The sequence below is a fragment of the Phascolarctos cinereus genome, unplaced genomic scaffold, assembly GCF_003287225.1.
Source record: "Phascolarctos cinereus isolate Bilbo 61053 unplaced genomic scaffold, phaCin_HiC Scaffold_4;HRSCAF=312, whole genome shotgun sequence".
Classification (NCBI taxonomy): Eukaryota; Metazoa; Chordata; class Mammalia; order Diprotodontia; family Phascolarctidae; genus Phascolarctos; species Phascolarctos cinereus.
Genome location: NW_027555847.1, coordinates 347,014,208 through 347,035,600, shown reverse-complemented (window position 1 = coordinate 347,035,600; position 21,393 = coordinate 347,014,208). Strand labels below are relative to the sequence as shown.

The following is a 21,393-nucleotide window of genomic DNA, read 5'->3' as shown; positions in this document are numbered from 1 at the left end:
TGTTATAAAGGGGTGGTGACTGACCAATTAAATTTACATATTCCTTGAGGCTTCAGCTTCTTATGTTCACTCCGGTTCAGTTATTCCTTTTTATGTTGATTCTACAATGCAGTTATCACCCTTGATCCAAGTGAGCCCTCACCACAACCAGGACAGTAGTTGAATCTAGGCCAAAGACCCACAATTTTTCCAGGGCCATTGGGCAGGAAGGGAGAAGAAACTGGGGATTTGTCCTCCATGCCACAGCTTCAAACTAGCAATTGTAGAAGGCACTAAGATTCTATGCTCTCTGATCCACAAACTGACATACCTCAAGGGAAGAACAAAAACCTAACCAAAAGCATTCAGCTCAATCAAAGACTCCTTTCAGACTTCACACTCTATCCAGAAGTAGTGCTCCCTCATTGGAGGTTTTCAAGTGGAGGGTTGGTCCACATGCCAGCAAGGAGAAATTCTCAGACAGACATTAGTGGATCGTATGTTCTCTGAGGTACCTTCCAAATTTGAGATAATGTGATTCTGAAAGTCATCAGAAAGTAGCTTCTTTGGATGAGAAATGCTGTGCCTTTCAAAATTTTTAGAGGAAGATTTAATCCTTTTACTCTCCTTTGTTTAGTTTGATTTCTTTTTCCAGAAATGGTAGATGAGATAGCCTTCAATATGTATATTTTTCTTTCCTTAAGAGGTAAAAGAATGATGAAGAATGATGAAGAAAAATAAGTTTTAAAAAGTCCCTGAATAATACCAGTTTTTCTGAGGTAGATCTGGGTATTATATTTCAAGCCACCTCCAATTAAGATTTCTTTTAAAATATCGCATTCATTTCTCTTCAGCATCATACTTTATATGGAATGCTCTTTCTCTAGAGAAAAGTTTTTTTTTTTGATGAAACCAATCTTCATTCATCTCAACATGGGGGCTTAATCGCTGCTACCTGACACTCAGATGGATATCTCACCTCCGCTAAAATAGAAGAAATACAACAGGAGAGCTGCCCCAGCAACAGGGTTTGGCCTGAGAGATGCTCTGACAGAAACTATCCTCAGAATAAAGTGCTCAGTATTTCAGCTGTAATAGTATCCCTATTATTCTACTTCCAGAGGCAATGTGAGGATGGTTTCACCATTTCTCTCTAGCCATGAAATCCAGTCCTTACTATTCAGACTTTTTATGTGTAGATTCCAAAGGGAATTTTTTTCATGTGACTGATTTTTTTTGGAGGTCCATTTACTTAGTAAGCAAGGATCAATGTAAAGTCCTATACAAAATAAAATTGACCATAAAAGTATAAGATCATGAGTGCACGTTTAAACAATTCCAAAATGATGATACCTGCCTTAGAGTTTTTGAAGGAAAGCATTTACACAATTTTAAATTTCTTTATGAATGTGATTTTCTATTACAAATGTGAAAATTATCTGAGGATTTTAGTGCACTTCAAGTTCAGTATGAATCATCAGTGCAACATGGCAGCAACAGTACTCAGATGAATTTAGGCTACACTGAGAAACATATACACGATTTTCCAAAAATCTCAAGGAAGTTTTAAGCTTAGTTAGAGTTAACATTTAAAGTTATTAGGTTTTATTAAGTTGTTAGAGTTTAAAGCTATTAGAGCTTAAAGCTGCCATGAGACTTTCGGGACACTGTGTAACATTCAAGTAATAGTTCTATGACACTTCTTTCAGATCATTCTTGGAATTTCATATTCAGCACTTAATGATACATTTTAGGATTGACAAAAATGGATCAGAGCAGACCCTGACAAGGATGACAAAAGGAAGGAAAGGAAAAGTAATTCCCATAATGTGCTAGGCATTGTGTTAAGTGATTTAAAATATTATCTCAAGGGGCAGCTAGATGGCGCAGTGGATAGAGAACCGGTCCTGGATTCAGGAGGCCCTGAGTTCCAGTCTGGCCTCAGACACATAACACTTACTAGCTGTATGACCCTGAGCAAGTCACTTAACCCCATTGCCTAAAACCAAAAAAAAAATCATCTCATTTAAATTTCACAACAACCCTGGAGGATAAATGGTATTATAGTCCCTATTTTATAGTTGAAGAAACTGAGTCAGACCCTGTGCCCAGGGTCATATAGATAGTAAATAACTGAGGCAGGATTTGAATTCCAGTCTTCCTGACTCCAGGCCCAGTGCTTTGTCCACTCCACCACCTAGCTATTTCTAGAGAAGGCTAACATCCATGTCATATGAATGGCTGGAAGAACTGGATATGTTTGATCTGGAAAAGTGAGAATCTATAAAGTATACCATTGCTTTCTTCAAAGGGATAAGGAAGAGGAATTAAAATAATTTTCTCAGTTGATAGAACTAAAAAAGCATTTAGGCATATTTAGGCTTAAAGAAGAAATTCCTAGCAATTAAAGATATCTCTGAGTGCAATGATTAAGAGGTAATGGGTTCCCCCTCACCCAAGACTTGCTGATGAGGAGTATGGCAGAGGAGACTCCAACACTGGTTTTACCAAATGACATCTTAGATAATTCCAACTCTGAGCTTCTATAATTCTATCCTTGGTATTTTCATAACTTGATTAAAAACATTATCTTCATGAATCTGAATATTGATGTACATCCCCTACTTCAGTCCAACCATTCAGTAGCTTTCAGTGAGGGAGTAGGTTTCAGTAACGGGTCATGAGACTAGACTAAAGAGTCAGCCTTCTGCTAAATCAACCTTCTTGGTTCGAAACTGGCAACCCCCAATGACACTCCAATCTCATACATAGGGTTTGTGTTAACCAGTATTCTCAGTTTTGCACTGACCAGTCCCTTAAAGAGAAACAAGCGCCAGCAGCATTCATATCTAACACACAAGGTTTGAAATGTGAAAGAAAACCCCCAAGGGAGCCTAGAAAGACCCTGGCAAGAAGGAAGGTTATTATACACAACCTAAGTAGGCAAGAAGGACAGGGAAGGCCTTAAGGATGTACAGGACTGCCACTCAAGTCCTTAAGCTATTCACTCCATTTGATAAGCAGGAGCAATTTTACTATCCCCTTAAGCTCTCTGCTTTCTTTTATCTAGTGAGAAGAAAAACAGGCAGATAAGCAGGCAGAATCACCTCTCAGCTCCAGAGAATATGGAGCTTCTCTATTTCCTGGTGGTAAAACAGTACTGAGACTCACTGTGCTTTTTCTCTCTCTCTCTCTCTTTCAAAAGTTGGGTAAATGGGTCTTATGTGAGGTACACCCAATTAAGACTGGGACAAGTATCTACTTATTTCTCTATTTTTGTCTTTGTAGGAATACCAATAGGCATGTATCTGCTGCTTAGAAATCTAATGGATAAAAGTTTGGTGTTTTTCAATTATCAAACATTTAATTTTCTTCTTTCAACTAATTCTCCCCACAAATAAAATAATGAAAAAGAGAAAAATAAAACTCATAATCAATAAGTATAGTCTTGCATAATAATTTCTCAAATTTTCCATGTCCAGAAATTCATGGCTCATTCTGTGGCATACTGGATCATCTATCATTCCACTAGCTTTGATGTTTGTCAGTTCCATTGGTGACTTGTCTTTTGAGAACCACCTCAGGATTGGATACCAACTAAGTTTGATTTCTGGGGATATCTTGATTGAAAAATATTCCAGTTCCTCAACTGATAAATGGTCAAAGGATATGAACAGGAAGTTTTTAGATGAAGAAATCAAAGCTATGTATAGGCATATGAAGAAGCAGTCTAATTCACTTTTTATTAGAGAAATGCAAATTAAAACAACTCTGAGGTACCACCTCATACCTATCAGATTGTATAATATGACAAAAAAGGAAAATGATAAATGTTGAAGAGGATGTGGGAAAATTGGTACACTAATACATTGTTGGTGGAATTGTGAACCGATCCAATCATTCTGGGGAGTAATTTGGAACTGTGCCCCAAAGCAACCAAACTGTCATACTCTTTGATCTAGTAATACTGCTACTAGGTCTGTATCTCAAAGAGATCATAAAAAGGGGAAAGGGCCTACATGTGCAAAAAATATTTGTGGCAGCCATTTTCATGGTGGCAAAATATTGGAAATTGAGGGGATGTCCATCAACTGGGGAATGATTGAACAAGCTTGTATATGAATGTGCTGGAATACTATTGTACAGGCAGATTTCAGAAAAAAACATGAAAAGACTTGTACAAACTGATGTAAAGTGAAATGAGTAGAACCAGGAACATATTGCACACAATATCAGCAACATTGTGTGATGATTAATTATGAATAACTCAGCTCTTCTCAGCAACACAATGATCCAAGACAAGTACAAAGGACTGACAAAGGAAAGTGTTATCCATATCCAGATAAAGAACTGATGGACTCTGAATGCAGATCGAAGCATACTTTTTTCACTACTCTCTTCTTTTTCATGTTTTTTTCCTTGATCTGTTTTATCATTCACAACCATGACTAATACAGAAATATGTTTTACATGACACCACATGTACAACCAATATCAAATTATCTACCACTTTAGGAGGAGAGGAGGGGAGGAAGGGACAAAAAAATTTGGAGCTCAAAATCTTGTAAAAATGAATGCTAAAAATTGTCTTGACATATAATTGGGGGAAACACTATAAAAAACTAGGGGGCAAAAGAAAAAATTCTATTTTTCTGAAGGAATGTTCCTTTCCCTACTTCCCCTCTGCCTCCCCCAATCCATGCTGCTCTAGTCTGAACCAGTGCATTCATGAATAAAGCAGCCTCTGGGCTCTGCTTAGGAAAGGAATGTAATATGCTAGTTGGAGTGCCCTGGGCTGAGGTAGTCTGTTTTTCTTCTTCTGTCCTCTCCCCACTTCGCAGTTTTATTTATGAACCACCTCTGCCATTCGATGATAGTTTGTTTCTCCTGTGGTAAAGCTCTTGTGAAGAGTCTGTCCACATTTTTCAACCTTGTCTCTTGTTTAAAATACTGGATACTCTCTGGTGTCTGTGTAATAATTAGAGAATTCATGATGACATTGCCTTATGAAACACTTTCCTTATAATAACCCTGGACGAATATTAATATCACCAATTTATAGATGAGGAAACCAAAAGCCAGGGAGATCAAGGGATTGGCCCAAAGTCACACAGTTAGTAAGCACCAGATCCAGGCTTGAAGCTTTTTTGTAACATCAAGACAACCAGATGCGTTGATTGTTGAGCACAGCCTTGGACTTCACCACAGGCACCATGTTCATACCAGCCTTAGAAGCTGAGGGGTTTACAATAAGAAAATGAATACTTGTTTCTCTTTCCTTCACCAAAGAAAGCTGCTGGCCCTGGGATAAGAAACCATTGCTACAATCAATCACGGATATACTTGATGAAGGAGTCATTTGTAGGTGATACTCTAATCAGGGATTCTTAACTTAGAGTCAATGAATAAATTATAATAATTATTATATACATGTGCATAATATTAATATAATTTTGTGTCCTATATATTTTATTTTGTGTACTTAAAACCATCCTGAAAAGGATTGATAGGCCTCAGTAGACTGCCAAAGGAGACCATGACAAAAAAGAAATTGAGGAGCTCTGCTCTGGGGTATCATTGTAAATAAATGTCACGTTCCTGACACCCCCTTCCATCTAGTTCATTCTCAGTAGCCAACACATTTGACTCTATTAGTGCCATGAAAGACTATGGTCACAGCTCTGACACCGTCTGTGTGACTTTGACCAAATTCCTTCATCTCGGCATCTCAAATTCCTCATCTGTAAAATGGGGATGATGGTATCTGTATTGGATTGTTGTAAGGGCTGTATGATTTGTAAAGTTCTGGATAAATGGGAGTTTTTATTATTCAGGGACTTCTCTATGTAGAATCCCAGAGATGTTAGCATGATAGTACTAAATTAATGTTCATGGAAGTGATGATGATACACAAGAACAGTCTGAAGCCAATGACCAATGAGCAGAATTGCTCGTTGCTTGAGAAAGCAGATCCCTAGAAGATGTTCTGGCTTTCTCTCTCTCTCCAACCTGCCTGACATCAACAAGGTTTCCAGTCCTCCCAGCTCCCTGAACACTGAGACATGGGGCCAAATGAGGCTATAGCATCGACAATGAATCAGACAGAAGCAGATATGACTGAGGGGAGGACAGAAAATACATTTTAGAAGTCCTTAGAATCATAAAAACTAGATAGGACCTCAAGAAATCATCTTGCCTTTAAACATGCAAGATATAAAGCCCATCTTTACAAATATGAGGACCATTTTTACAAATGAGGCATCTGAGTCGAGCTATTATTAGATACGTTGTTTAAGGTCACGTAGGTATAAAGTGGTAGAAACTGGATTAAACATCAAATGTGGATCTCCAGATTCTTACTTCAATACTTCTTCCATTGAGTTACCCTACCTTCCCAGGATGTAGGCAAATATTAAATCTTTTCCTTCAATGACAACATGATATTGTGGAAAGAACACTAACCAAGGAGTCAGAAGTTCTTTCCCCAATTCCCAACCCCGCTACTTCTGGGCTGCCAGTGAATCCCAGTATGTTACCCTTTCTAGGCTTCATATGCTTGATCTACAAACTGGGAATAACTCCTGTCCTGTCAACCTCACTGTGTTGTTGTAAGAATCAAAACAGATTATATGTGAAAGCGTTTTGTAAGCCCACAAAATGTAATGCAAACACAAGGCAATTTCATTTTTTTTTGGCCCTTTTCATTATTCTAAGATTTAGAGTCTTTTTCAAACATGTTTGCATCTGGATTTGTGTTTTCAGTGTGACAAAATTTTGGTGGAAGGCTCCCCTAGTGATTCTGATAAACAATTTGTCCATATCTTAGAGTCTTAGAGAGTTATACCACTGCATAGCTAAGGGACATGAGATGGTTCAGTGGATAGAGCTGGGCCTGGAGTCAGGAAGACGTGAGTTAAAATCTGGCCTCAGACACTTATTAGCTGTGTGGCTAGTCAGTAAGCAAGTCATTAACAGTGTTTGCCTCAATTCACTGGGAAAGGAAATGGCAAACCATTCCAGTATCTTTGTCAAGAGAATTCTATGGACAGTATTGTTGTGTTATGGTTCAGGTGGTCATGAAGAATCAGACATAATTGAATGACTAAAGAGTAACAGCAATAGCTAAGGTACTTGCCCAGGGTCATGTAGATAGTAGTTGTCAGAGATAAGGTTTAAACCTAGGCTTTCATGACTTTATGGCGAGTCCTCTAAGGATGGCCTCTACCCTGCCTCCCAGCAAATACAAGGAAATGTAGTAATCACTAGTAGATCCTAAGAGACTTAAAAGGATTTCCGTCATGATCAAGTTAATTATTATAAGGGATAGCTCCAGTTGTATAAATATTCCCTCTTTATCACACCAACAGGCTATTTCAGAAAACGTTTCAGACTTTCACTTCTACATGAAGAACATGTGTAGGCTACTACCTTGGGCTAATCGCTTCAAATTACCAAAACTAAGTAAAGCAAAGACTGGTCTACAGAGAAAGCTAAGCTGCTAAACTGAAAGCAGTTGGATTGATGATACAGTAGGTGGTGTTTCCTCTTGATTCAATGATGGACTGACACCCAAGAGCTCTTGGACATAATATCTTTGGAATGAAGATTGAAGCCAATTTTCCAATTGCTTCTTTTCATGAATGTTTTCCCTTCCCTTTCTACACCCCCCTCCAAGTACAAAGGCTTGAACTGACCAAATCTAAACTCGTACAAAGTTCGTGTACTTTCGATGTTTCAATCCTCCAAAGCTAATAGCTTTATTTCCAAAAATGCTGCTGCTCTCTTTTTCTTTCTTCTCCCTCCCCCCTCCAGAAATAAAAGAGACTTGGATGCAAACACTGTTTTAATGCAACATTCCAACTGAAATCTTAAGGTCTGAAATATCAGGAAATTCCAAAATTAAAGCTCTCGCCATCATAATAACTCAACTTTTTTGAAATATAGTTTGTAGTACATTTTGTTTCTGTTTTCTTTGTAAGGTAGCACACCTTGCTACGTTACACATTAGTATTGAAAACTTCAAATCAGGCCAACAGTACATTCATATTGCCTCACCATCAAGTACACACTCACTTACATACCTTGTACAAATTGGTTCAACCACCTGACATACCCCAGTCCTCCATTCATCTATCGCATGCTCATCCTTCAATGCCAAAATGATGTCATATATATCTGGTGGGACTGTCTCTCTCATCCCAGAACATCCTAGCTCTCAGTGATCAAACATTCCTCTGAATTCCTGGTACATTTCTCAAACTTTACTACTATTACTACTACTACTACTACTCCTGCTACTACTACTACTACTACTATTACTACTACTACTACTACTACTACTCCAATGATGATGACTACTATTACTACCAGAACCACCACCACTACTACTGATAAACATTTATTTAGCACTTTAATCTTCACAAAACACTTTACATGTTATCTCATTTAATTTTCACAACAACCCTACAAGGTAAGTGTTATTATCCCCATTTTTTAAATGTGGAAACTGAAGCTAAAGAAGATCAAATGACTTACCCATGGCCACATGGCTAGTAACTGTCTGAGACAAGATTCAAACTAGTCTTCTTTAATTACAAGTCTAGCATTCTATCCATAGTTATAAAATATTAAAATTCTGAGTTCACTCCACCCCTGGGTTCTCTTCAATCTTAGATGCCAGGTTAATAATATTTGAATTAAACTAAACATTTTGGGGACTCAGTTTCTTTATCTTTAATATAAAGGCATTGGACTAAATGGTTTCTGAGGTTCTTTCTACCTACCATAGATTTCTATGATCTTCTGAACATTTGAACACATAATGTTTACGTCTGAGCTGGATTCATACTTAGGGTTAGGGCCCAGCCCTCTACAATAATAATAATGGACATTTTACTTAGTGTTGCAAAATTTGCCAAGCACTTCATGTATACTACCTCATTTAAGCTTACCAACAATCCCAAGAGGTAGGTACTATGAGTATTAACCCAATGTTATAAAAGAGGAAATTGAGGCTCAGAATGTGTACCTAGCTGGCTAGTAATTTATATCTAGCTAGGATTTATGTCCAGGAGTCTTTCTTGACTCCAACCCCAGCACTATTTCTACTATACAAAGCTGCTCATAGCTTAGTATACAGTGAGAAAATAGATTTCATTCCCAACCTTTCCCACCAAACATACACATGTACAGGATTCAAACAAACCAATGACATCTAGAGAAATTTAATGTAAAATACTAAACAAAAACAAACAGACCTGTAATTTACAGCTTATAAGAGCTAAAAATCAGTTTTGGGAATACCATTTACTGTCTGAGATATGCTACTTGCTAATATCTAAAATGGTAAGAAGAATTTATTTGAATCCTGAAATTGTATTTATATTCTGTTACTAGAAATGCCATTGGCAAAATGGCAGTATCAGACTATTACAGGAAATGTAGTAGGTAACATAAATCCTTGAAGGATTGAAAATGGAGCCTCTGATGGAATTTACAAAGAGCAAGAAAGGGCACAAGGCCTTGCACACAGCCATCACTTAAATATTTGTTAGATTGAATAGAATTTTTTTCTAGCATTGACAGGGATTCTGCAATTTGTTCTCTTCCTTCTCTGCACTGTTTTTTTCCCCTCTCACGTATGAAATTGAGGGCAATAAAAGTTATATTACAATTCCAATAGGGTGATTTTGGAGAAAGTAAAGTACCATAACATTATGAGCTATAGAATGACCAGTGGATAGAGAGCTGGCCTCAAAGGCAGGAAGATGTAGGTTCAAGTCTCAACATCTATACTTAGTGCTTGTGTGACCCTGCACAATTTACTTAACTGCCTAGTGCCTCAGGAAACTCTCTAAGACTATAAATAACAGAGAAGTTACCTGCTTGCAATGGTAAAGGGAGTTTCCTCATATGGGAGTCCCCTATACCAGTGAAGTCACAAGTCTAATTTCTATTCTTAGAAGAATCAAGCTAAAATTCCTTGTAGAATGAGGCAGAGATTAAACAGAAGCAGGCCACAGATGGAGGCTACTGAATTTCTAGTTAGAGATTTTTAGTAAAAATAGAAAGTCATTCAATTCATTTCAACAAATAATTCAAGCACCAGCTACAAAATTTCTGTTATATACTAGGGAGAATCAGCGTGGCAAATTAAACAGAGTGCTGGGCTTGTAATCAGGAAGATGAGTTTAAATCCTGCTTCTTAAATTTATGTTTTGGGTGACCCCAGGGAAAATCACTTAACCTCTGTCAGATAACTATCTAGGACATATCTACTAAGTCTTAGACAGTTTGTTATCTGATTTGTTGGATGGTGTTATCATAATAAAGTGAAAAATCCCAGCTCATTCTCTTATTTAGGGATGTACTAGGTCCTATGGAAACAAAGATGGAATAAAACAGCTCCTGCCTTCAAGGGACTTACAGTCAAGTCTTAGGCACACCAAATTAAGGGTCTATAATCTGATTCATTGCTATTCAGTCATTTTCAGTTGTGACCAATTCTTCTTGAACCCATTTGGGGTTTTCTTGGCAGAGATACTGAAGTGGCTTGCCATTTCCTTCTCCAGTTCATTTTACAGATGAGGAAACTGAGGCAAACAGAGTTAAATGACATGCCCAGGGTCACAAAACTAGTAAGTGTCTGAGGCCAGATTTGAGCTCAGGAAGATATCTTCCTGACTTTAGGCCTGTAGCTCTATCCAGTGCCCCACCCAGCTATCTGTACTATCTGATTAAATTTCTATTATCTGCTCAGTACTCAGAGCCATTATTAAGGTCACTTGAGGTCCAATAGTTTAATTCACAGGTCCAGAGTATGAAGAGGAGAGAAGGGGAAAATCTGAAGACTAGGAAAAAAGGACAGAGAAGAGATACAGTGTCATGTCTCCTCATCCATAAAATGAGGGGGTTGGCTTAGATGACCTCTAAGGTCGTTTCAAGCTTCAAATCAATGATCTCATGGTGGGAGGGAGATAGGAGGGGTGAAAGAAGAGTTATTACAGGTAACATTTGCCTCAGTTACTCAGAGATACCAGTGCCACTAGTTGCTGATTCCTGATTTTAATGTTAAGGCACTTGAAGACAGAACTATTAGAAAGCGAGTTGATGAGTCTTTAATTTTAAAGCCTCTATAAAAGTGTCAAGTCACCTTAGATCATAGAGCTAAATTTTAGAGCTGGTAGGGGAACCTTGGAGACCATCCATTCTGACCTTCCACCCAAGGGGAATATGTCAGAATGAGTTTTAAGGATAAACTAATATAATTTCCGGTTAAATTAATCAAGCATGTTAACCTTAGGTTTTGAAGGAAAGTAATATTGGCAAAAGTAAGTACATGCCAATTTGAAGTCTTCAGTCTTGCAGAATTGGGCTATACCTGGGGACATTGATGGCAACTATTTAAAGCTCAGATTTGGGAGATGTTTTCCTCTTGCATTATGGACAGTTAGAAGATTAGCCCATGTCATCATTCATTTGGGGGAAGCATGTCAGATGTTTGAAAATTACTCATTAATGATCATACACACACATACATACACACGCACATACACACACACTGACAGATTAGCTATAGGTAAATGTGGACAGATTTTGGCTAAAGAATTATTAGGTGAACTATAAAATAAGGCAATGCTTTACAGCCAGAGCTATGAATCTATCAAGCAGTAATTGGATGCACGTGTTAGCAGCAGCATAAAAGCACTGTCCAGTTGTCCACCTTACATGGGAATCTACTTGGCGTGTCTTCTTTGATTTATTGTTCCAATTAGAACACAGTGTTCAAAGAAAGAACGCAAGGGACCTGATTTAAAAGCAAGGGAGCCTTTAGAGCCATTATTTAGTAGTATGTGACCTGGCTCCCATTGAGATGTCTTGAAATTTTCTATTTGTGTAAAATCTGTACAGATTGAAGACTTTTAAAAACTACTTTTATCCCCAAATTCACTAGTATTTTTCTTCATGATTAACTCAATGGTCTATAGTCAATGATGGCTTCCCATGATACAGACTGATTTCTTTTCAATCATTTTTCTATCTTATTTTGTTCTTATTGTTGCTGTCAGGTATCATAAAGCACCTCCATACATTGTGCTGGCTAGCAATAGTAGGACAGGTAGGTAGCCCTGGTGAAAGGAAATGGTCTGCAGAAATAAATAAGAATGTCCAAATGGAAAATGTAAAGCATTTGTAAAATGAGAGAATATAAATAAATGGTCTCTTAGGTTCCATCTAGCTCTAAATTTTACATGATCTCTGAGCCTTAAAAAAATTAATATGATACATGAGATTAATGTCCTTTGGGATAAAGCACAGATTTGTCACAAAACAAAGACAAATTCATTTATTACTGGCTATACTATAATCAGTAAACATTGAATGGTTGCTCAAATATGAAAAAAAATAGCACACGTAAGCATCCCACTGGACCATTCACTGTTCCAAGTGAATATGTTACCTTTTCCTTATCTGGAAAGAAGGATATCAGCTTTTTTTCCCCTCCCATGTAACCCTATTATGCTAAGTTCAGCTAATAATATGGGAAAAAAATGGAATTCAAACCAAGAAGGTCATTTTAGGATTATGGATTTAGAGCTGAAAGGAAACTTAGAGGTCAAGTGCAACCACTTCATTTTACAAGTGAAGAAACTGAGGCTCAGAGAGGATCTGTCACATAGCTATTAATTATTCTTCACAGACTTACTTCACTTCAAAAAAGCTCAAAGAATTGATTTTACATAAGCTCAAATCACCTTAAACTAATATAGATTTATACTTCCAGAAAAAAAAATTGAGGCTATCATTGGCATGATTTTGTATGTGTGGTGATATTTAAGGCTCATAGGAGAAGAATTGTATTCAACAGAAGTTTATAGATTTGAGGAACATTGGATTTATTTAAAATAAACTAGCATACCCTTTCCCAGCAATTTTAGAACTCATAAATAGTCATTTCTAATTCTTCCTCTGAAATAAAATATCATTAGTATAATTCACAGGAAGTTTAACAGTACTTCATAGGGAATGTGGCTTGGCTTTTTTTACCTGAACTTGGTGGCAGTTTAGCTTTCAAAGAGAAATACATCTGATGTCTAATATATTTTATCAATTTTATTGTTCTGTGACACATCCCTTTAAAAACACCTGTTTTCAAATGACAGGCACTTTCCCTAGGAAAGGATCTGAGAGCTTTTTCAGTCTTAAAATAACTGATACCTCAAAATGGGAGTTTCAAAATTCTCTCAATCTCTTTTTGTATTCTTTTTCTATCAGCGCTGTGAAACTTACCAAATGTTTTCTTAGGCTTCTTTTAGCAGGTGGTGATAAATCAGGTTTATGAAGAGGAGGCTCTTTCCAACTGTACATTTTTAATAGATTTATGATAATGCTATCAATGTGGAGGGTCTATATGGTGGGAATGCAGTAAAGGTAACAGGACAGTGTCGTGTAAACATTAAATAATACAGTGCCTTCCACATTCATAAATCCTCCATGCTCATGCTGGTTATAAATTATGTAACTGAACTCTAGAAAACACTAGGACTTAAATGAGACACCAAATGAAGTCATAAAGATGTGTAAAGTTTTCTTTTTGCTCAGATTTTTTCCCCAAAAGTCCTTATTAGGAAACATTAATAGTTTCCTATTTTCTTTAGGAATGATTGGCCACCCCCAATTTTTTAAATAAACTTCTAACAGTAAGTGCCTGTCCAAATTTAAAAACCAAGGAAGTATGGAAAACTTTCATCTTGGAAAACTGTCTTTGCTTTTTAGCTGAGAAAATAAATGTTTTTGTGGCAAAATTAATTTTGAAAGAATTAAAATCCAATCTTTTAATCTCAGCTCAGCTCTCTGTGCAGCTGAGAACAACATACAGCGAGGGACAGCAGACATTCTTATAACAGCCTGATTTCCCAATGGCATTCAGAATCAAATTATTTTATTACACCTGGGAACAATTAAACATTTGGCTGTCAGCTGTAAACAATTACTATAGACAATGAAATTAGGGGCTTTTCCTTAAGTATCCATGTATTCCTAATGACCTCAGTTAACATAAGTGAGATTGATCTGTCTATATATTGTTTGTGCATCCAGGACCAATTATATGTCAAAACTCTTCTATCATAGAAGTGAAAAATATTACCAGAAGACTAGAGTAGCACTGCCCAACTCTAGACAGCTATGCCTTGAATATTATGCCTTAAGGGCTGAGGAGAAAGCATGTATAGAACAATGAGATACCATTTCTACTATAGAGACATTCTCAAAGAGACAGGCATTGAGAGAGAAAGAAATAGAGGGATTGAGAGAGAGAGAGAGAGAGAGAGAGAGAGAGAGAGAGAGAGAGAGAGAGAGAGAGAGAAAGAGAGAGAGAGAGAGAGAGAGAGAGAGAGATGGAGAAAGAGAAGGAAGAGAGACAGAGAGAGAAAGAGAGACACAGAGAGAAAGAGATAGGCAGAGGCAGAAAGAGATTGAGAAATGGGGGGGGCAGGCAAGTCTAGGACTGTGCAGTCACTTGTGTTGAGAATTTCTCCACTAATACAGATCAGCAACTCTTCAGTAATCTTTTTAGAGAATAGCCTGGCCAAGAGGCACTGGTTAGGTGACTAGCCCACAGTAACACAGCCAGTATATGTCTGGGTCAGTCTTTCTGTACATGCTACCAGTTTGCATCTCATTTGTGTTCACAGCAAAAAGAAATTCTGTTCTTGAAATGAGTCAGTTCTTTGAGAAAGGGGAGGGAAACCAACAATACCTTTTAGCTAACTATGGACAATCAATGACTTTCAGTTGTTGAGATACCTCGATAGAAAGTTCCAAGAGGCCAATAGGTTTATCAAGACTCATTTGAGAGCTCCATTTGCTTTTCCCCAGGACTTTCCCCTTTTTCTAAGTGATTGTCTCAGGAGAAGCCTTCAGCTGTTTTACTCTCTCCTGGAAATAAGCCTCTCAGGACAGCACTGGGGCAAGAGGGGTGAGCAGCTGTATCCAGGCTTTCTCTGAGGTAAGAGCTAGTGCTGAGTGGTTGTGTTTCAAGGGCAAAGCTCTAGATGTAAAGAATGATAAACCAAACCCTAAACTAGCCTGCACATATCTAGTGACAGATACAATACTGCTACTCTAAATTATTCAAGCTTTCCCAGACTTCTGACAGAAGAGACATAATTCATCTCCATTCTTGTTATTCTATAAGCACGAAGAGACACAAGGCACAAAAGCTAAACATCTACAATCGCCAAGATGGTAAGTGTTAGCCAGAGTAAGCCTTTATTTAGCCCATGTAGTATTTTTAGCATGATTCAGGCCCTGAGAAACATCTTGAATGTAGAAACTTATATATGCTTTTGCAATAATTGTGGTTCATTTCCTACTTGTCTTTTGTTTGCTAGTATTTTGCTGGCAAAGAGCCATTCAAACAGTTGTTTAATTACCCAGGATATCACAGGCATGTAACCTCTAAGATAAGCTGTGACTGTATTTTAGCAGTCATATCACTAGGGTCAAAAGTAACAACGAAAATTAAGCTTCAAATAAACAAATCTTAAAAGATCAGCTTTGTGTATGGAGAGTAATTAATAACTTGCTTAGGAAAATGTTACTGAAATGTGGTTTTGAACAAGGAACTGACACACTACTTCAGAGGTTAGATACCCTAATATTTAACAGGCTACCATTTGGTGGGCTGGCTGATGCGCCTGTAGGCATGGCACAAGTTAGTTCTTCACATGTAATTACACAACATTTAGACAATATCTTAATGACACCGTGCACTTCAGCTGAATCAGGCCAGCTGGAAATTGTGGCAACATTCTGATTACCCAGGCACATGTGAAATTAAAACTTGTACAACCTCTGCTTTTCACTTGTAGTGTTTTGATACAGATGTTCTTGGAAAGACTAAACTGTATGTACGTAATTTAACAAAATAATCCTTTCAACTTTTTTCTCTCCCTTCATTTGCACCACTAAGAATAAAATAGAAAGTATTATCAAAATCCTTAAGTTGATAATATACATCCTGTACTTGTGAAGTTTTATAGATCACAGGTAGAATACATGGCTACACTTCGGCTAGTTTACATGACTTCATTTGCTAATACCCCCCCCTTTTCCTAAAGGCCAATCAAATTTTATTTTTCTCCTTAAATGGAAATGGTTCACCACAAAATAGAGTTGTTTAGAGCTGAATGAGTCATCCCAGTAAATGGTTAATAGTACAAATCATTCTCTTAGAAAAAACTGATTTTAAGACATCCTTTGAATTTTAAGTTTAAAGCAACTCTGCTAGGATCCCCAGATATCTCATCATAAAGACACTCAAAGTTGGCTTGGCTGGAGTTGGTGATAAAGAAAGTGTGCCTTAATATAATGAATTTGCTCAAGATAAACACTCACCCTTTAATTTTCTTTGTGAGCTGAAAACCCAGAAAAATACTACATAAGACAGGAGGGTAGACAGGGGAGGAGTCTGTGCTCAGTTGTCAATAAATGTTTGAACAGCTTTACCCCCAGAATCTTAAGTAAACAAAACCACAACTATTTTATCTTTCAAGCACACACTGGTGTTAAGTCAAAATTTTGGTGGAAAACAGACAAGACTATAAAGATCGTCTCAAGAATTATGGTTACAAATGAGTTTCTAGTGCAAGCAGCCTTACTATGACATGACATCATCTAAAACCACTTTCTATGAATCAGAAGGCTGAAAAAAAAACCATGAAAGTGAAACATTTGGCACCTCTGATGTTATAGCCATAAATCTAAAACTTCAAATTCATTAATAATTTGCATAACATGAAAACAGGTTTGGAAAAGGGAAGAAGAGAAGTTAAAGGAGAAAATGTGCAACTGGGGTAGTTTATTAGAAAACAAATTTATTCTTCTTTTCATATATATATATATATACACATATATACATATATATACACATATATACATATCTATCTATCTATATCTATATCTATATCTATATCTATATCTATATCTATATCTATATCTATATCTATATCTATATCTATATCTATATCTATATCTATATCTATATCTATACCTATATCTATATCTATATCTATATATAATGTGTGTGTGTCTGTGCATGCGCGTGTGTGTATAGAAAAACCAATTTAGGAAAGCATTTCTAATACGTTTCTTCTTAGTGTGACAAGCTGTCACTCCCACCTCACCCTCAACCATCACTACCACTGTCTACCCTAGATGTTTAACCTGGAAAAACATTACACTTGGAGTTACCAAAAGACACGAAAAAAGGCACTACCTGCTTTTTGTTGCCTTCCCCCCCACCCAGTGTGACCATTAAAACGATTTGGATGTTATAATTTATTGACTGTTTTCAATGTACCATAACATACACTTGGAACCATTCAAATAACAATTAGCAATTTCCAGGTGCCACTATTTGAAAATGGCTGGAAAGGGGAGTGAATTCAATAATAATGACATTTCAAGAGCAATTGAAGAAAGTATACATTAATTGCTCCCCTCTCCAATAAGAATAAAATCACCTCACCAAAATCCCATTCCATAATTTGTTGTGAAGAGAAAAGTTCACTCTATGGGGTAAAGTATATTCATGGAAACAGACTTTTATGTCTTTTACTTTGAAAATAAAGAATGACAATGAAATGTGTGTGAGGTCTCTGAGAAGACAGTCCCAGATGTTTACAATGCTGCTGTAGTATAGCTGTGCAATATGAGAGGTTTCTGAAGAAAAGAGTACGACAGGACACCACAAAGCGGCCCATATGCTATTGACAACGCAGACAAGAGCATCATATTACCATGAGAGAAGGCAGGCAGTAGACAAATAGCGGCAGTGGTGCCTTAAAAGTTAACTTCGTGGACTGCGATCACTCAAACCAACACGACGGACGCACAAAAATGAAAACCAGAAAAAAATGTTTTTCTCTCCTATGGTGGGTGGGTGGGGGCGGCGGCTGGAGGTGTAGGGCTAGGGGTGGGAAGAAACGACAAGAGTGGAATCAAACTTCTCTCTCTCTGTAATAAAATTTCCCATAAAACCACTATAATTGACATTGGGTAATTATTTTCAGATTGAGGTAGCTCGTCCCAAAACTCTTAGCAAGGCTGCCAGCTAACAGAAACAAAATTTGTTTTCTAGAGCATTTACAGGGGAGAGAGAAGAGGTCTGTCTGCAAATGCGGGGGATGGTAGTGGAGGAGGAGGAGGATGGATGGATGGATGGATGCATGCATGCATGCAGAGAGAGCACGCACAGATAACTTCAGGCACAAGATTCACCTTCTTCCTATGGTGGAGGTTTCCCGAGCAAGCTAGCTGAGGATGGGGTGGGGAGAGTGCGGAAAAAGAAAGGAGCGGGTGTCCTCAACCTGATGTAATATATGCGGGGGGTCTCCAGCGTGAAACTATTTTACTTAATCATTTTACAGGGGGTTGGGGACATCGATATTTAGCGGGTCACATCTGGAACAGATTTTTTCCCCCCATGGAGGTTGGAAGGGTGAGTAATTTTAAAGTGGGGGGGGGAGAGAGAGGACAAGATTGTATTTGTTACTTACTGTATGGGCAGTTCTCATTCTTGGTCCCGCTGACTTTTCCATTCTTCTCAATCTTGAGAAAGTACTTGGTGAAAGAGAACAGCTTCCTCCAGCGAACATCTCCTTGGAGGTGATTGTAGCTCCGCACATGTCTCCCTGCGCTGGAAGGAGAGGAGAAGGAGGAGGAGGAGGAAGAGGAGGAGGAAGAGGAAGAAGAAGAGTTGGTGGCCTCCGGTGACAGCATGTCCTGGCCCATGTCGTGGCAGGTGACAGACACAGAAGACACCAAGAAGAGCAGCAAGAAGCAGCAGCAGCAGCAGGGCAGGTGGGGAAAGGCTGAGGCACCATGTGTCAGTATCCATTTCCACATTGTACTGAAACTCTCGGCGTTAGAAAATGTCTCATCAGAAGAAACATACTGGAAGGGTAAAACCCGGTAAAAGGCGAGTAGAAAGCTGCTGTTGGCTGCTGCTGGCTATCTTCCTCAGAGCTCTGATCTGGCCTGAAGTGAACGCACCAACATCCATAACTCAGGGGCACAAATCACCTCTGAACGGCTGGTTACCTCTCTCTCTCTCTCTCTCTCTCTCTCTCTCTCTCTCTCTCTCTCTCTCTCTCACTCAAATTCTCTGTGCTCTGCCTCTGTAGTTTCCCAGGAAGCGGTGTCACTTGGGTGGCAGTGGTAGATGCTGCTGCTTGTGGCCCTCAATCTTCCTTCCTTCACACAAGATTTTCCAGTAGCTAATTTGTTCTCTTCTTCACTCCTTTCTTCACCATGTTAGATGGGGGTAAAAAGTCTGGTAAAAAAAAAAAACAGATGACAGCACAATGAACGAAACCCAAAGAGAACGGGGGTGGGGACTGGGGAGGGGGATGCCTGAGCCCCTCTGGAGATTAGCACCTTCTGTTCCTTCTCTCTATCCTGAGCCCCACAACCAGTTACCCAGCTGTAGACAGAAAGAAGCCCGTTGCTTCCGAGTTGTGGGCTCTGAAGGCTGCAGTTTGATGCCGGTGGTTGCTTTCCTCTCTCTCTCTCTCTCTCTGTCTGTCTCTCTCTCTCTCTCTCTCTCTCTGTCTGTCTGTCTGTCTCTCTCTCTCTCTCTCTCTCTCTCTCTCTCTCTCTCTCTCTCTCTCTCTCTCTCTCTCTCTCTCTCTCTCTCTCTCTCTCTCTCTTTCTGTTTTTAGTGGTGGAGGTAGTTGTTGATTTGAAAGCCTCCAGAAAGTAACTTGTTGTTTGGAGTGGTGGTGATTGGTGTTTTGGATTGTCTTTTTTTCCCCCCCTCCCTAGACCGCTTGTAAACAGGTTGAAGGCTGTAGCCCAAATGTCAATGATTACAAGCCAGAGGTGGGATATGCCTCTGGTGGTCAAATCTTATTTGCCAGGATGGGGAGATGAGGGGAAGGGGGGGGGGTCAAGCAGCGGTGGGACATCTGAAACCTTCTGCAGTAGGGAACGCGAGGACGAGAGAACGCCAGGGGGAGAGAGAGGGAGGAGAGAAACGGAGGGAAGGGAAAGAAGGAGTGGGGGTTGGGGTGGGGGAAAGAGACATGGAGAGCTAGGGAGATTCAGAGCACCGGGGAAAGAATAGTGCTTTTGCAGCGGAACTAGAGACAGGAGCTGCGTACCCGCTATCCTTCCTCGCCTCTGAAGAGGCACCAGCCACTGCTTCCTTTGACTCTCCCTAATTGCTCCTAAAACGTTCTTCTGCACACTGGCCACCAGCGTGCGTTGTACACTCATGCTTTCCTAATTTTGCTGTCTTCCAGCCTGAACCAATCCCCTCTAGGGAGCCCCTTTCTGCCTTTCTGACTTGTTTTCTAGCGTAAGACTGTTTTTTTGGCAGTGAAGTGCTTGAGAGCCACCTGGAGTTTGTTGCTTTGCTGACTTTTTTTTCGTTCTCTCTTTGAGAAAGGGGTGAGGGGGAGAGGGAAAAAAAAATGTTTCCGACAAACCCTCAAAAGGAGATGTTACCCTGGTCAGGGCGAGCACGGAAAAGAAGGGGGGGGGGAAGAGGACACAGAGGACATAATTAGTTTCCTTTCCTCCTCTTCTGCCAGCTTCCAAGGAGGTCTTTGCTTTAATGAATCACTGATTTCTCGCTTCCGTTGCTGAAATAAAAAGTTCACACTTTAGCCTCGCTCTGCCTTTTAAGCCGAGAGAGATTTATCGGCCCCCTTAAAGTCGCCCCTCTCTTGCCTCAAATGAAATCAGGGACCCAAATGACCAATTTCTAATTGCTAACATGAGTCATTTACTGAATCACGCGTGCACTTCAAAGCAAATGGCACTTTACTGGGATTGCAAAGATTTTACCATAAAATCTGTCTGAATGCCTTGCTGTCTGTTTTCTATGCAATTTCCTTTGCACTTTGCCATAAAGGGGCGGTTTTTTTTTCCATCTTCAAATTTAATGTTTAAGGAACTCTGTTTTACAATAAACAAACTAAAACAAACTCTGTCATTAAAAGGAGTTGCCCCTTCCTTCCCCGCCCCCCTTTTCCTTTTCTCCCAGTTCTATTCCTCCCCTCGTCCTTTCAAGGTTTGTACTTACTGCCATACATACATGTCAGGTAAAGAATAATTCATTTCCGAACTGGGGAAAAGTTTTGCCAGAAATTGATCCGTTCGTAAAATGCTGTAGTGGTCTCTGTTATTCGTAATAAGGAATCCAAGATTGCCCAGTAGTACTCGGATGTCTATTGGATGTCTACCATTCAGATAGCCTACCTAACTAACCATGGGCAATTCGTTAAATAAAAGTCAATCTTCTGTCAAAAGACTGTTGTTTGGAGACAGCTGAGGTTTAGAAAGGAAAAAAAATCTGTATGGTTTATGCAATTAAAAAAATAGCTTGTATGTCTCTACTGTGCC

The 21,393-nt window shown here is 38.8% G+C and overlaps 1 protein-coding gene across 2 annotated transcripts in view; it reads right to left on the bottom strand.

Moving 5' to 3' along the window:
• FGF10 (fibroblast growth factor 10) overlaps window positions 1-20,299 on the bottom strand; it is a 114,608-nt gene extending 94,309 nt beyond the window's left edge. The window contains exons 1-2 of one of the 2 annotated variants that reach the window (XM_020996711.2): window positions 20,148-20,299; window positions 18,543-19,318 (exon numbers count right to left, since the gene is read on the bottom strand). In XM_020996711.2, the coding sequence (XP_020852370.1) occupies window positions 18,543-18,891 (349 nt within the window). In that variant the 5' untranslated portion in view covers window positions 18,892-19,318; window positions 20,148-20,299. Of the gene's footprint in view, window positions 1-18,542; window positions 19,319-19,422; window positions 20,000-20,147 lie in introns of those variants that run through there. The other variant, XM_020996702.2, reaches the window with a different exon arrangement.
• Window positions 20,300-21,393: the final 1,094 nt, after the last annotated feature.